The sequence below is a fragment of the Thunnus maccoyii genome, chromosome 2 (genome assembly GCF_910596095.1).
Source record: "Thunnus maccoyii chromosome 2, fThuMac1.1, whole genome shotgun sequence".
Taxonomy (NCBI): domain Eukaryota; kingdom Metazoa; phylum Chordata; class Actinopteri; order Scombriformes; family Scombridae; genus Thunnus; species Thunnus maccoyii.
The window spans coordinates 3,008,335-3,024,489 of NC_056534.1; the positions used below are offsets into that span (position 1 = coordinate 3,008,335).

The 16,155-nt window shown below is 38.8% G+C and overlaps 1 protein-coding gene across 1 annotated transcript in view; it reads left to right on the forward strand.

The window, feature by feature from the left end:
• Nucleotides 1-12,341: 12,341 nt before the first annotated feature.
• The window catches only part of LOC121905964 (E3 ubiquitin-protein ligase TRIM21-like), a 14,485-nt gene continuing 10,671 nt past the window's right edge, over nt 12,342-16,155 (forward strand). Inside the window, exon 1 of the mRNA XM_042424579.1 lies at nt 12,342-12,557. Coding sequence (XP_042280513.1) covers nt 12,342-12,557 — 216 coding nt within the window. The remainder of the gene's footprint in view (nt 12,558-16,155) is intronic.

A 16,155-nucleotide genomic window follows, 5' to 3' on the forward strand; every position in this document is an offset into this window, starting at 1 on the left:
TTACTGACTGGTTTGAAACACCTTTTAGTGTAACACAAGGTGATATACTTTCCCCAACTCTTTTTGCATTATTTGTGAATGACTTAGCTCTACAGATTAAGGAATCTAATTTAGGTGTATGTATAGGTGACATTAAATTGGGTATTTTATGATACGCGGATGATATAATTTTATTGGCTGAGTCTGAATCTGATTTACAGAATATGTTAAACATGGTTAGTTTGTGGTGTCCTAAATGGAGATTAGCGATGAACAAGAGTGAAACACAAATAATACATTTCAGAAAGAAAGGTATGGAAAGAAGTACACAAATACTTAGTTTTGGTTCAGTGGCCTTAGAGTATGTTAGTGTCTATAAATACTTGGGTTTCTTTTTTGATGAATTTATGACTTATGAGGCTGGAATTTGGTCCCTTGCTGACTCAGCTGGGAGAACTTTGGGATCAGTTATTAATAAATTGAAAGTATGTAATGATCTTGGTTATTGTACATATACTAAACTCTATGATGCATGTGTCTCCCCATATTGAATTATACTGCAGAATAGAGCTATACGATGTTTTTTGGGGGTTCATAGCTTTGCTCTGATCCCAGCAGTTCAAGGTTAAATGGGCTGGGTACCAGGGTCTGTACAACGAAAATGTGAAATGATTCGATTGTGGAACCGTCTAATCAAAATGGCAGAGGACAGAATAAATAAGAAAGTATTTATGTGGAGTAAATTATATAGTTCTCCAGTTAGAGGAGGTGGATATGCTGTATATCTATAGGAACAACCTGTGCTGTAATGTTAACTTTATTAAAAACAAGCTTCTATTGAAATTTGAAGAAAAATGGTTTGAAAATGTTGTTAAAGCCCAAATTAAGAACATATATGCATATCAAACAGAATTTTGGCCCTGAATTATATGTAACATCTCGTTTATCTAGAACCCAAAGATCTTTGATTGCACAGCTGAGAGCTGATGTTCTTCCTCTGGCCGTTGAGATCGGTCGATTCAAAAATACTCCGGAAAATAGGTTGTGTGAGAACTGTGATTTGGGTGAAGTGGAAAGTGAGTCCCATTTTCTATTGTACTGTGCAAATTATGATGACTTAGGAGAGTTAATGTTTCATGCTCGACTAAACCCTGAAATATTTTGGTGTTCAGATGAGCAAAACTGGAATGGCTGTTTAATTTTGATGTATTTAAGTTTGCTAACTTTATCTCAAAAGCCTGGAAAAGAAGGCGAGATAGATTGTTTAATTAGTTTTTACTTAGGCTCTTCAGTAATATATGGCAAGCTCCCAACTGTAGACTGTAACTTCAGAATGTCTGAACTATTTAATGATGGTCTCTAGATCTGAAGATGAAAGATTTTCTTTTTACAATATACTGTATTCATGGTGTCCATGCGGGCTGGGCATACAGTTGTATGCATGACACAATAATAAAAATGTCATTCATTCAGACCGCTCAGCTCCACGACAGCTTCTCTGCCAGACATTTAAACTTTTGTTATTTTAATAGTTAAACGATATATTCTTTGTGTACACAGATTAAAAACTACAGCTCCCATTAAAGGAACTACAAGCGCAGCAGCACGAGTACGTTACGTTATTGTAACTTGGTTTCGTCCATATCTATAAAACTCCCCGACGCTTCCTCCTAACGTCATTGTTGCTGTTTGTATTGTATTTTTCTGTGATTTTGTGATCGTAATAATTTATGCAAATTCAAGAAATCTCTCTGCGATATTTGTGAGAATTTTTGCTAAATTACTGCAACTTTTCCACGTGAAATGGTCGAATCAACAGAGCGCTTGTGATTTGGATCAATTCTTGTATTTTGTGTCGTGGTAACTTTCATCATCAAAGCACACAGGAAGTGATTACATATGACTCATCATTGGTAGTAGTTTTTTTTTTTTAATGGATCATTTTCCTTTGCTTGCAATTTTTCCCAATTCCTGCAATTTCAGCATAAAAAGAGACATAAACCATCACAAATTGTATCACAATTTTATGAAAAGATGCTGCAAAATCAAACATTTCTGACTCAAACATCTGATCTGCGGTGTAATACAGTAATACATGTGTAGGAATACGGAAACTCTAAGGTTGAGAAAATGTAGTGCCAAAGGAAGGGGCTGTCTGACGGCAAGGTAAAGCGATGAAGATATTCTAAATATAGCAACACTTAAACTGATACTAATTTGTTTAGGTGTCAAATACAGCAGTACATTGTTTATCTTCCATGTTGATACTCCAAATCTACTGCAGGTAATAAATACACTGACTATGAATACGAACCTCATACAACCCCACTTCACAAAATGTGAACTGTCCCTTTAACCTCGTGGTTATTATTGTAGCCATGGCGATGAAGGTGGCTGTAACTTTAAGGATGTAGTAACTTTAACCCGAACCTTCATCTTTCCTTAAACCTAACCAGACGTTAACCACATTGCCGTCACATCATAAAACATCATTATTGTTTTATAATGAAGCTCCTGACAGGAGTGTGTGTATGTGTGTGTGTGTGTGTGTGTGTGTGTGTGTGTGTGTGTGTGTGTGTGTGTGTGTGTGTGACTGACAGACAAGATACACAAATGTGGGCTTTATGTTCCACTTTTTATTGGAGGAATTTCATGTTTGTCTTATAATCAGGATGGTCTATACGTCTGTCTGTGTGATTATTGGATCTGGAACTATGAGCAACACTTTCACATTAATATGGTTATTTGATCCATTGTTAATATAAAAACTATTGATTAATGGAGCTTTAAGTGCTCTGTAAATGACTACTGTTGATAGTGGCACAGTGTTGGAAACACTAATACTAATGAGAGGCTCCTTCATCTCCAGTCTAACAGAACTACACTCAGAAATCCACTGATTTTAACCCGCATGCTGCCATTTTAGGCTTTTTAGGGTTAAATTAAAGTCTGATACACGATCACATAATCAGACATAGCAGGTGCTTCTTTGGCTCCGCCCACTGATGTTTAAATCACCCAATCAGATTATTTCTGCTTCAAACAGGTTTTAAAAGTCTGATAAAATGTTTTTAATGTATAAACAGTTAAAGGACGAGTTCAAGTCTGTTATGTTTTCTTGCTGTAATCATTCCTCCTGTTCATACTGACCATTAGAACATCCCTTCATAATGACCTTACAATGGAAGTGATGGAGGATAAAATCCACAGTCCTCCTTCTGTGCAAAAATGTATTTAAAAGTTTATCTGAAGCTAATATGAAGCTTCAGATAATGAAGAAGATAAATGAAGATAAATGAGTCAAATCAAGTAGATATCTTTCAACGTTACAGTCTTTTTAGTGCCAAAGTCCCTCTTTTTGTTACTATACTTCCATGAAAAACATGAAAAATTGTGAACTTGTCCTTTAAAATAATGAAAACAGCAGCTCATGTCTCTGCTTTATAAAACACACACACACTGTTCAAACATTCAGGACTCTCGTTGCCAAAATGTCTCCTTTATAATTAAAAACACTGCGTCCACTTGGCGAAAAAGCGGAGTGAAATTTCCTTTACAAATGGAGTAAAGTGAATCCTGGAGTAAGTTTGGGGACAAAGGCAGCGTGATTAAACGGAGGCAGATTACATCTGTGTGCCTGTGATTTGCAGCAGTGTGCTGGACTACAGTTACACACCTGTCTGCAGATAACGAGGCTCGGTTTACCTGCCGGGATGATATCTGCTCCATCAGACAGCTGCCAGACTGTTAATGAAGAGACCTGACGAGCCCGACCGGACCGCCTGACCGCGCAGGGACAGGTGACTCCCACCAGGTGATGCTCAGGTGACGCCCGCTGGTGCACTGACACAAAGAAGAATCTGAGTTTTACATGAATCAACTCTTATATGATACAGAAAATATTCAACATGTGTCTGGTTCATGAAAGCTTTTCTTTCATTTCCTCTTCTGCACTTTTATTTCCTTTAATAAATGCAGTGATGGAAAGTAATTAAGTACATTTACTCAAGTTAAGCTATTCTGGGCTACCTGTACATTGAGTATTTAAAAATATTTTGGTCTAATTTGTACAAAACTGCCATCACACCTTATTTTTAGGTTTGTTTTGTGGGGTTAAATTTAACTCAAATTATTCTGTTTTGATTTAGGCTTAAAGGACGAGTTCACAGTTGTTCAAGTGTGTCTTAAACCAACAGTCAGTAGCCCAAATGAACACTGTGTTCACAATGTTTTTCTTGCTGTAGTCATTCCTTCTGTTCATACTGACCATTAGAAGATCCCTTCATAATGCACTTACAATGGAAGTGATGGGGGACAAAATCCGCAGTCCTCCTTCTGCGCAAAAATGTATTTAAAAGTTTATCTGAAGCTAATATGAAGCTTCAGCGTCCAAATGAGTCAAATCAAGTAGATATCTTTCAATGTTACAGTCTTTTTAGTGCCAAAGTTCCTCTTTTTGTTACTATACTTCCACCTGCAGCTCAACAGGGAAACACTGTCCGAGGAAACACAAAGAGGGAATTTGATGCTAAAAAGACTGTAAATGTGTCAGATATCCACTTGATATGACTAACTCAGACTGCTGAAGCTGAATATAAGCTTCACAGAGACTTTTAAATGACTGTGTGGACACACTGTGGATTTTGGCCTCCATCACTTCCATTGAAAGCACATTTGAAGGATCTTTTAATATCCAGTATGAAGAGGAGGAATGATTACAGCGAGGAAAACCTCTTTCACTGTTCATATGGACTCCTGACTGTTGTTTTAAGACACACTTGAAAAATTGTGAACCTGTCCTTTAAGTTACACCCCTCACTATTAACATTCAGTCCAATCGGAATTTATATACTTTGAGTTATTAGCTGATATTTACCTGAAATCCTTTATAAAACAGAATTTGCTCCTACTTTTAAAACTCTTTTACAAACTTTTGATTAAACTTGACTTTTGTTTGCCTGAAAATATTGTTTTCTTCCATATCCTAGAGTAACTGTGTTTACATCTTTTCAATTAAAAAATCACTAAAATATGTGATTTGTCAAAAGGAGCCCAAACTTTTGGATATAGCTGTATATATAGTCTGTGTGCATACTAACTTCCACACCAGGTGCTCAAGCTGTAAAGACTGATCATTACACCTTGAGGTGGACGGGCAGTCCACGCCTTTACTTGAAGAGTTTACCAACTGTTATGTAAACAGTGTCACGGCTCTTGTCAATCAGATGTAATTGTCTTTTTAGGCAAACATGCCCATGTGGGCCCACTGTGGGTATGTATGGGTTTACTGTGGGGAAGTGTGGGCAGGGCAAACCCACACTAATCCCACGTGGACCCCATGTGGGTAAGCCTATGCAGGGCCCACAGCAGTTTTGCCCTTTGGGGCCCCTCTGTGGGCAAACCCACTGTGGGCTTACCCACAGATATCAAACATGGGCCTCACTGTGGGATGGCCCATGCGGGGCCCACACCAGTTTTGCCCTTTGGGGCCACCATCATGGTTGCCTGTGGGCAACCCACAGTGGGCTTGACCACAGAAAGCCCACATGGGCTCCCCTGTGGGATAGCCCATGCAGGGCCCACAGCAGTTTTGCCACCACCATGATAGTGTCCCGTGGAATACCCGCTGTGGGCTTGCCCACAAAATGCCCACACAGACCCCCTACAGGTTAGCCTGCCCACAGGGCCCACAACAGTTTTACTTCTTCAGGCCCCAATGAGGGTTTTCTGTGGGCAACCCATTGTGGGCTTGTCCACAGAATGCCCACATAGACCCCCCTTTGGGATTGCCCATGCAGGGCCCAAAGTAGTTTTGCACTTTTGGGCCCCAATGAGGGTTTCCTGTGGGCAACAACTGTGGGCTTGCCCACAGAAAGCCCACATGGGCCCCTCTGTGAGATAGTCTGTGCGGGGCCAAAGGCAGTTAACCAAAAGGACTGGAATGTAAAATTTAAATCTGTATATGTCTTATGAAACATATTGGTTTTTGTCACTTTATTTGAAGAGAATTGATTGGCTGTAGTTCCTGTCACTATTTGTTAAACGTTTTGATCTGCTGAAGGCCTTTTGATTGTTTTTCTCACCCTAATGGTGGAACATGATTATCTAATCACCATCAGCTGTGCTACTATGGTGTGGCCTATACATACCATAACATACCAGTGCCTGTGTCCTACTATGATTGCTGATCTTGAAGAGGGCCTGAGGGCCGGAATGCCATCTATATAAAAGGGAAATGCATATGGAGCCAGAGTGTGCAACACTTTTCTCCTGCTTTTCAGTCTGTTTCCAGTGATCAGTACCTCACTACCTCAGTGTGTGTTACTTTTACATTATATATGAAAGCTTCAGAAACAACCATTTGGACCTTGTGTTCAGATTTTTTGTTTGTTCTTATTCTCTTTGTCAAGTATTTAACATTGTAGTTCCCAATGAACAGGAGGACCAGACGATAAATGGCAGAGATCCCCTGAGGAGATTGATTTATTATGTACTATGTTCTAATGTGTGTTTTTGAAATAACTGTTGATTTAACATCAATGTTGACCAGACGACATTTGTTGGACTCAGTTCAAGATGAAGAGAAAAAGAAGTTAATAGTTACATGAAAACTGTTTGTCTGTCCAAAACTTTTCGTCTCTTGTGGCAAAAATAAATCTAAATTCAGGGTTTGTTTATTTTTGATCACCTTGTGAAAAACTTTCAACACACAAAATTAAGTTAAGCAACAACTTTTTACATGTCTTACTCCTCTCACCTGTCAGGTACACTATCACCTTTGCTCCATGATATTTCACAATAATGCTGTAAATCAAAAGGAGGAAACAAACTCCCAATCAGAGCTGCAGTAAGAGGAGGAGCAACACTGGAAAGACGTGATCAGACAGCTGCAACGTCACTCTGCAGAAATGAAACTTAAAGTTTGTCAGAGCGACAGCAGAGCTGTATAGTAAACGATCTAATCTCAGATCATCATATTGATTTATTTTGTCTTACTGAAACCTGGCTGTGTCATAAAGAATATGTCAGCCTTAATGAATCTACTCCCCCCCGTTTTTTTAATACTCACATTCCTCAAGACACTGGCCGAGGAGGAGGAGTCGCAGCCATTTTCAACTCAAGCCTTTTTGTCAACTCTTGACCTTAATTTAATTATAACTCATTCAAAAGCCTTGTTCTTAGTCTCTCTCACCCAACCTGGAAAACTTTACAGCCAGTTCTATGTGTTATAGTGTACCGTCCTCCTGGTCCGTACTCTGATAAAAACTCTGAGAATTCAGATAGGAATTCAAACTTAGTCCTTAGTACAGATAAAGTAATTATAGTAGGTGGTTTTAATATTCATGTGGACGTCGATAATGAGCACTGCGTTTATCTCATTGTTAGACTCAATTGGCTTCTCTCAGAGTGTAAATAAACCCACTCACTGTATTAATCACACCCTTGATCTTGTGCTGACTTACGGCATTGAAATTGAATGTTTGATAGTTTTTCCACAAAATCCTATTTTATCAGACCATTACTTAATAACTTTTGAATTCCTACTACTGGACTACACGCCATTGGACAAAAATGTCTTCACTAGATGTCTATCTGATAGTGCTGTAGCTAAATTTAAGGTAGCAATTCCAACAATACTGAATTCACTGCCATGTCTCAATACTTCAGAGGACTCCTATGCTAATTTTAGTCCCTCCCAAATTAATAATCTTGTTGATAGTGCTGCAGGCTCATTACGAATAACACTCGACTCCATCGCCCCCTTATAAAGGAAAATAATAAAACATAAGGTTAGCTCAATGGTTTAACTCTCAAACCCACAAATTAAAGCAAGTATTGCGAAAATTGGAAAGGATTTGGCGTTCTACCAAACTAGAAGAAGCTCGCTTAACCTGGCAAAATAGTCTTAAAACATATAGGAAGGCCCTCTGTAATGCCAGAGCCGCCTATTACTCATCATTAATAGAAGAGAATAAAAACAGCCCTAGGTTCCTTTTCAGCACTTTGACCAAACTGACAGAGTCAGGTCCATGTATTCCAATGGCTCTCGTTAGTAATGACTTCATGAGCTTCTTTAATGATAAAATTCTAACTATTAGAGACAAAGTTCAACAGTCTCTGCCCTCAACAGGCACTGATTTATCCACAAACTCAGGAACCCTAGAAGCAGCTGTGAAACTTGACATATTTTTGGACTGTTTTTCTCCAATTGACCTTTCTGAATTAACTTCAACGATTTCTTCATCCAAACCTTCAACCTGTCTCTTAGATCCCATCCCAACTAGGCTGCTTACGGAAGTCTTACCCTTAAGAAGCACTTCTTTACTAGATATGATCAATCTGTCTTTAGTAACAGGCTATGTACCACAGTCCTTTACAGTAGCTGTAATTAAACCTCTTCTTAAGAAGCATACTCTCGATTCAGGCGTCTTAGCCAACTATAGACCTATATCTAACCTTCCATTTCTCTCTAAGATCCTTGAGAAAGCAGCCTCTAATCAGTTATGTGACTTTCTACATAACAATAGTTTATTTGACGATTTTCAGTCAGGATTTAGAGGCATCATAGCACAGAGACAGCAATGGTGAAGGTAACAAATGACCTTATGACTGCATCAGACAAAGGACTTGTCTCTGTACTTGTTAGGTCTTAATGGTGCATTTGACACAATTGATCATCAAATCATATTACAGAGACTGGAACATTTAATTGGCATCAAAGGAACTGCATTAAGCTGGTTTAAGTCCTATTTATCAGATCAATTTCAGTTTGTACATGTTAATGATGAATCCGCCATGAAAGCAAAAGTTTGACACGGAGTTCCACAAGGTTCTGTTCTTGGACCAATACTATTCACCTTGTATATGCTTCCTTTAGGTAATATTATTGGGAAACGCTCCATAAATTTTCATTGCTACGAAGATGATACCCAAATATATTTATCAATGAAGCCAGATGAAACCAATCAGTTAACTAAACTCCAAGCATGCCTTAAGGACATAAAGACCTGGATGACCTGCAATTTCCTGCTACTAAACTCAGATAAAACTTACTTACAAATAAAAGTTATTGTGCTTGGCCCTAAACACCTTAAAACACACATTATCTAATGATATAGCTACTCTAGATGGCAATCAGGAATCTGGGAGTTATCTTTGATCAGGATATGTCCTTCCACTCTCACATAAAACAAATTTCAAGGACTGCCTTTTTTCACTTACGTAGTATTGCATAAATCAGGCACATCTTGTCTCAACAAGATGCAGAAAAACTAGTCCACGCATTTGTTACTTCTAGGCTGGATTATTGCAACTCATTATTATCAGGCTGCTCTAACAAGTCTCTAAAGACTCTCCAGCTGGTCCAGAATGCAGCTGCACGTGTACTGACAAAAACTAGAAAAAGAGATAATATTTCTCCCATTTTAGCTTCGCTGCATTGGCTTCCAGTAAAATCAAGAATTGAATTTAAAATCCTTTTCCTCACGTACAAAGCCCTTAATGGTCAGACACCATTATATCTGAAAGAGCTCATAGTACCTTATTACCCCACCAGAACACTGCGCTCCCAGTATGCAGGCTTACTGGTGGTTCCTACACTCTCTAAATGTAGAATGGGAGGCAGAGCCTTCGGCTATCAGGCTCCTCTCTTGTGGAACCATCTTCCAGATTCGGTCCGGGGTGCAGACACCCTCTCTATGTTTAAGAGTAGGCTTAAAACTTTCCTTTTTGATAAAGCTTATAGTTAGGACCGGCCAAGCTCGCCTTGGATCAGCCCTTAGTTATGCTGCTATAGGCCTAGACTGCTGAGGGGCTTCCCATGATGCACTGAGCTCCTCTCTCCTCTTCTCCATCTGTATGTATTTATTTACCATTAATGCATGTTACTAAGTTGACTTCTTCCCACAGAGTTCTTTGTGCTTTCTCATCCGCAGGAAACACCATAAACCGTTGTTGTCTTCCTCCTGTCCTTCTCCGGCTGTTCCTGCGGTTGTTGCTGTTGTTGTTGCTGCTGTTATTCTGCTTCTCTGTGTCCCCCCCACCCCCCACCCTCTTCTGTCTCTCTCAACCCAACCGGTCAAAGCACATGGCCGCCCACCAAGAGCCGGGTGCTGCTTGAGGTTTCTTCCCGTTAAAGGGGAGTTTTTCCTTACCGCTGTCGCCAAGTGCTAGCTCATGGGGGAATTGTTCGGTCTCTGTATATTAAAGAGTACGGTCTCGGCCTGCTCTATGTGAAAAGTGCCTTGAGATGACTTTTGTTGTGATTTGGCGCTATATAAATAAAACTGAATTGAAAAAACTTGAATTGAAATATGGACACCTGACTGTTGTTTTAAGACACACTTGAAAAATTGTGAACCTGTCTTTTAAGTTACACCTCTCACCATTAACATTTAGGACAGTCCAGTCAGAATTTATACACTTTGAGTTATTAGCTGATATTTACCTGAAATCCTTTATAAAACAGAATCTGCCAACTGGCAATTACACCACAATGCATCTCAGGCGTTGTTGCGGACTAATGCAAAAGTAATGTAACGAGTAGTGTAATTAATTACCTTTCACAGGGAGTAATTAAGTAAAGTAATGCATTACTTTTTTTAAAAGTAATGCATTACTTTTAAAAAAAGTAACAAGTAATGTGTAATATATTACATTTTTTGAGTAACCACCCCAACACTGCCTATACACTACAGGATCCTTCTCACTTAAATAGGTTGAGGATTCAAACCATCCAACTCCTGCTAACAAACACTTTTTAATTCTTTAAATGTTCCAAACCTTAGATTGGCAGCAGAGCTGCTGACATGACGTTAGGTCTGTGGCTAACAGGGTTCACACTACAACTCCCAAACTCCCAAAGGACAGTGCTGGCAGTGTGAAGCATCACTCAGTACAGAGATGATAGATTCTACATTTATCCCTGTCAGGACTGTGGTGGTTCACCACAAAACAGTCTGAACTAATTGGCTTTACAGCAAAGGAACAAATAAGGTAGAACATGAAGCAAAATATAGAAATTGTATCTGAATGAGATAAAATAAAATGATCCTTTGGTTGTTGTCGACTGTCTTTCACCTCATTTTGTGAAGTAAACTGGAAACCGTTTGTAGAAGTTAAAAAATTTTTTTTTAAATAACTGTTGATTTAACATCAATGTTGACCAGACGACATTTGTTGAACTCAGTTCAAGATAAAGAGAAAAAGAAGTTAATAGTTACATGAAAACTCCATGATATTTCACAATAATACTGTAAATCAAAAGGAGGAAACAAACTCACAATCAGAGCTGCAGTAAGAGGAGGAGCAACACTGGAAAGATAAGACAGCTGCAACGTCACTCTGCAGAAATGAAAGTAAAAGTTTATCAGAGCGACAGCAGAGCTGCAGTCGAGTCTCTCCACTTCTGTCCAAATAAAAATTAAACTGAGTTCATCAAGTCTTTCTCAACAACACAGCAGAGTCTCTGCCAAACACTGGTGAGTACAACTGATCATATTTAATGTTTCAACAACCAGCTTTAACACAGCAGACAGGAAGTTCCACTCTTTTCATTTCATACTGACACTTGTGAAATTAGTGACAATATAACTAAAGATGTTTTTACACAGATTCAGTGAAACAACTTTAATTGTTTTTTTAAACAGTCTCTCTGTGTCAGTTCTCAGGACTTTTGTAACTTGTAACTGAATCTCTGTGGTTTGGAGTTCAGCTTCACTCCAACCTTCCTGGTCTTATTACTATTTACTGATCACTTCCTACAGACACACTGCATTCTATTTCCTGTAGCTGTTTCACATTAAAAGCTTTCTACCAACAAGCAGCAGCTTTTATTGTGAAGCAGCTGCAGGTAATAAAAGGTGTTTGTCACCAAGTTAGCAGAGCTTTGTTAGCAGTGCTATTCTTCAATAACAGTTGGTCTACACAACAAGATCTGGACATATTCTGTGTTATGTTGTCAGTGGTTCATTTTAAAGATTGTATGGAAGAATAGTACAAGCAGAAACAGCCACAATGAGCTGTTAGATAAAGAGCTGCAGATGACAGTCTCTTACCGTGTTTGTGTAAACCAGCTCACATAAAACACGTCATCAAAGTAAACAATAACTTTAAACTCACCATGCAGCCTTGTGGATAACTGTTTGAGCTGCCAGCACGACTTCAATGATCACGGTTGCTCACGACTCCGTTCACGTGTTCCCATCCCGATCAATAACAGGAAAATATAATTCAAAATTACTTCACCTAATATCACGTTATACTTAATACAACAGTAATTATCTTTATTTCTTTTTGAACAAATAATGGAAATTTAATTTAAACAAATTGTGTCTTTTGTTTTTCACACTCAGTGTGTAGATATGTCTGCTGCCAGCTGTCTGCGATCTGAAGATCAGTTTCTGTGCTGCATCTGTCTGGATGTGTTCACTGATCCAGTCAGCACATCATGTGGACACAACTTCTGCAAAAACTGCATCACTGAACACTGGAACAGTAATGACCAGTACCTGTGTCCGGTGTGTAAAGAGGTTTTCAACAAAAGGCCTAAGTTGAGTGTGAATACTTTTATTTCTGAGGTTGTTTCTCAGTTCAGACAGGAAGCTCAACAGAAAGCCAGCAGCAGCAGCTCAGAGCAACAAGTTGCCAAACCAGGAGAAGTTCCCTGTGACGTCTGTACTGGAACCAAACTGAAGGCCCTGAAGTCCTGTCTGGTGTGTCTGACCTCCTACTGTGAGACTCACCTGGAGCCTCATCTGACAATGTCAGGTCTGAAAAGACATCAGCTGATGGACCCTGTGGAGAACCTGGAAGACAGGATGTGTATGAAGCACGATAAACCTCTGGAGCTGTTCTGTAAGACTGACCAGACATGTGTCTGCATGCTCTGCTCTGTTTTAGACCACAAGACACATGAGTTTGTTCCTCTGAAAGAAGAATATGAAGGAAAGAAGGCAGAGCTGGGGAAGACAGAGGCTGAAATTCAGCAGATGATCCAGAAGAGACGACTGAAGATTCAAGAGATCAAACACTCTGTTGACCTCAGTAAGAAAGCTGCAGACAGAGAGAAAGCAGAAGGTGTTCAGGTCTTCATCGCTCTGAAGGAGTCTGTTGAGAGAAGCCTGAATGAGCTCATTGAGACAATTGAAGAGAAGCAAAGAACGACAGAGAAACAGGCTGAAGACTTCATCAAAGAGCTGGAACAGGAAATCTCTGAGCTGATGAAGAGAAGCTCTGAGGTGAAGCAACTCTCACGCTCTGAAGACCACCTCCACCTCCTCCAAAACTTCCCGTCCCTGAAAGCTACTCAACCCACCAAAGACTGGACAGAGGTCAGCGTCCGTCCATCATATGAGGGGACTGTGGTGAGAGCTGTGACTCAGCTGGAGGAGACGCTCAGTAAAGAGATGAAGAAGCTGCTCGCTGAGGTCGAGCTGAAGAGGGTCCAGCAGTATGCAGTGGATGTGACTCTTGATCCTGATACAGCACATCCTGATCTCATCCTGTCTGATGATGAGAAACAAGTAAATTGTGGTGATGTGAGGAAGAATCTCCCAGACAACCCAGAGAGATTTTCTCCTTGTGTTAATGTTTTAGGAAAGCCGAGTTTCTCTTCAGGCAGATTTTACTTTGAGGTTCAGGTTAAAGGGAAGACTGACTGGGATTTAGGAGTGGCCAGAGAGTCGATCAACAGGAAGGGAAACATCACACTGAGACCTCAGGATGGTTACTGGACTATATGGTTGAGAAATGGAAATGAGTACAGTGCTTGTAATAACCCTCCAGTCCGTCTCTCTCTGCAGTCTCAGCCTCAGAAGGTGGGGGTGTTTGTGGATTATGAGGAGGGTCTGGTCTCCTTTTATGACGTAGATGCTGCAGCTCTTATCTACTCCTTTACTGGCTGCTCCTTCACTGAGAAACTATACCCATACTTCAGTCCCTCTCCTAATTTTGGTGGTAAAAACTCTGCCCCTCTGATCATCTGTCCTGTCAATCAAACTGAGTAGAGTAATCACCTGTTTTATGTCAAAAATGTGTCTTTGTTTTTGAAGAGAGTAAATATACAAACACATTCTTCTTTATTATGAGAAAAAACACAAACTAGGATTTCTATCTAAAATTAAATCTCCATTTAAACATCTGATCAAATCCACAGAACTTTAGTTTCATTTCTAGTCAAAAACACAAAGTTTCCAAAAAAACAAAACTTTCAGTTTGAAGTGAAACCACAGAAAACAAAGTGTGAATATTTCACAGTGTCATAAAGCTTCATTGTAGAGTTCAGCTGAGACCATGACTTCACAGAATATGTGTCAGTATTTTACAGGCTGTAATAAGTGCTGAAACACTTAATGACAGAACAACAGAAATGAATTGATTGATTGATGATCATTTAAATTATTTATCAAACATTCTCAGGCTCCATCTTTTTAAATGTGAGGTTTTGCTGCTACTCTCTGCTGTATATGATGGTAACTTGAATATTTTTGGGTTTTGGACTGTTGGTCAGACAAAACATTCAAAGACACCTTGAACTCTTAAAAACTGTGATGAATATTTTCACTATTTTCTGACATTTTATAGATTAAATAATGATTCAAAAACAGGTTAAAACAAGGTTAATTGTTAATGAAAATAATCATTAGTTGCAGCTCTACAGTTGATTAATAGAATATATGTATAATGTGTATAAAGGATTTTCTTATCTTGTCTGAGGTTTGTTTAGTTTCTGTCCACTTTGGCCAATTTGTTTGTTTGAATACGGAATAGATTGATTATGATTTACAGAAATCTGTAAATATGTGATTGTAAAAATGTGTAAACTAAACCATGTCTGTAGTTTTAATATAAAGCTTTAAAAACATGGCCTGAGTAAGCAGTGACTTGTTGAACACCAAACACAAAAAATAAAAGCTGGTTTACAGAGAAGCTGTGTTTGTGTTTCTGTTACAGTTCATTAACAATCACAAATGTTTTTCTGCTTTCTTTACCAAACACTTATTAGTCTACATATGCAGCTTTGTATCATCATGTTTCAATATTTTCTCTCTGCACTGATTATTGTTTTTTACTTAATTGACCTACAATCTATTGAGAGGTTTGTTTTCTACTGAAGGAAATTATCCAAATGTTTCTATTGTTGCACATTGTTAAACTTCATGTCAACTGTACAGTAACCAATATTTCAGTTGAAAGAGATTCGACAATAAATTCTGCAAACTCGTTCTGTACCAATAGAATAAAACACTATCGGCACAGAAAACCAGTCTGGACCAACAGCCTGTGGACTCCTGTTCCATGTCAATAGTCAGTAAATTATTGCACTGGTTTGTAGCCGTTTTTAAAAGGTTCAGTAATTCCCTAAAACAGCTGATTTCTGTAGTTATTAAAGAATGGGTTCACAATTGTTCAAACGTGTCTTAAAACAACAGTCAGGAGCCCAAATGAACATTAAACCTGTTTTTCTTGCTGTAATCATTCCTCCTGTTCATACTGACCATTAGAAGATCCCTTCATAATGACCTTACAATGGAAGTGATGGGGGACAAAATCCACAGTCCTCCTTCTGTGCAAAAATGTATTTAAAAGTTTATCTGACGCTAATATGAAGCTTCAGCATTCAAATGAGTCAAATCAAGTAGATATCTTTCAACGTTACAGTCTTTTTAGTGCCAAAGTCCCTCTTTTTGTTACTATACTTCCACCTGCAGCTCAACAGGGAAACACTGTCCGAGGAAACACAAAGAGGGAATTTGATGCTAAAAAGACTGTAAATGTGTCAGATATCCACTTGATATGACTAACTCAGACTGCTGAAGCTGAATATAAGCTTCACAGAGACTTTTAAATGACTGTGTGGACACACTGTGGATTTTGGCCTCCATCACTTCCATTGAAAGCACATTTGAAGGATCTTTTAATATCCAGTATGAACAGAAGGAATGATTACAGCAAGGAAAACCTCTTTCACTGTTCATATGGACACCTGACTGTTGTTTTAACACAGACTTGAAAGATTGTGAACCGTCCTTTAAGTTACACCCCTCACCATTAACATTTAGGAAAGTCCAATCAGAATTTATATACTTTGAGTTATTAGCTGATATTTACCTGAAATCCTTTATAAAACAGAATCTGCTCCTACTTTTAAAACTCTTTTACAAACTGTTGATTAAA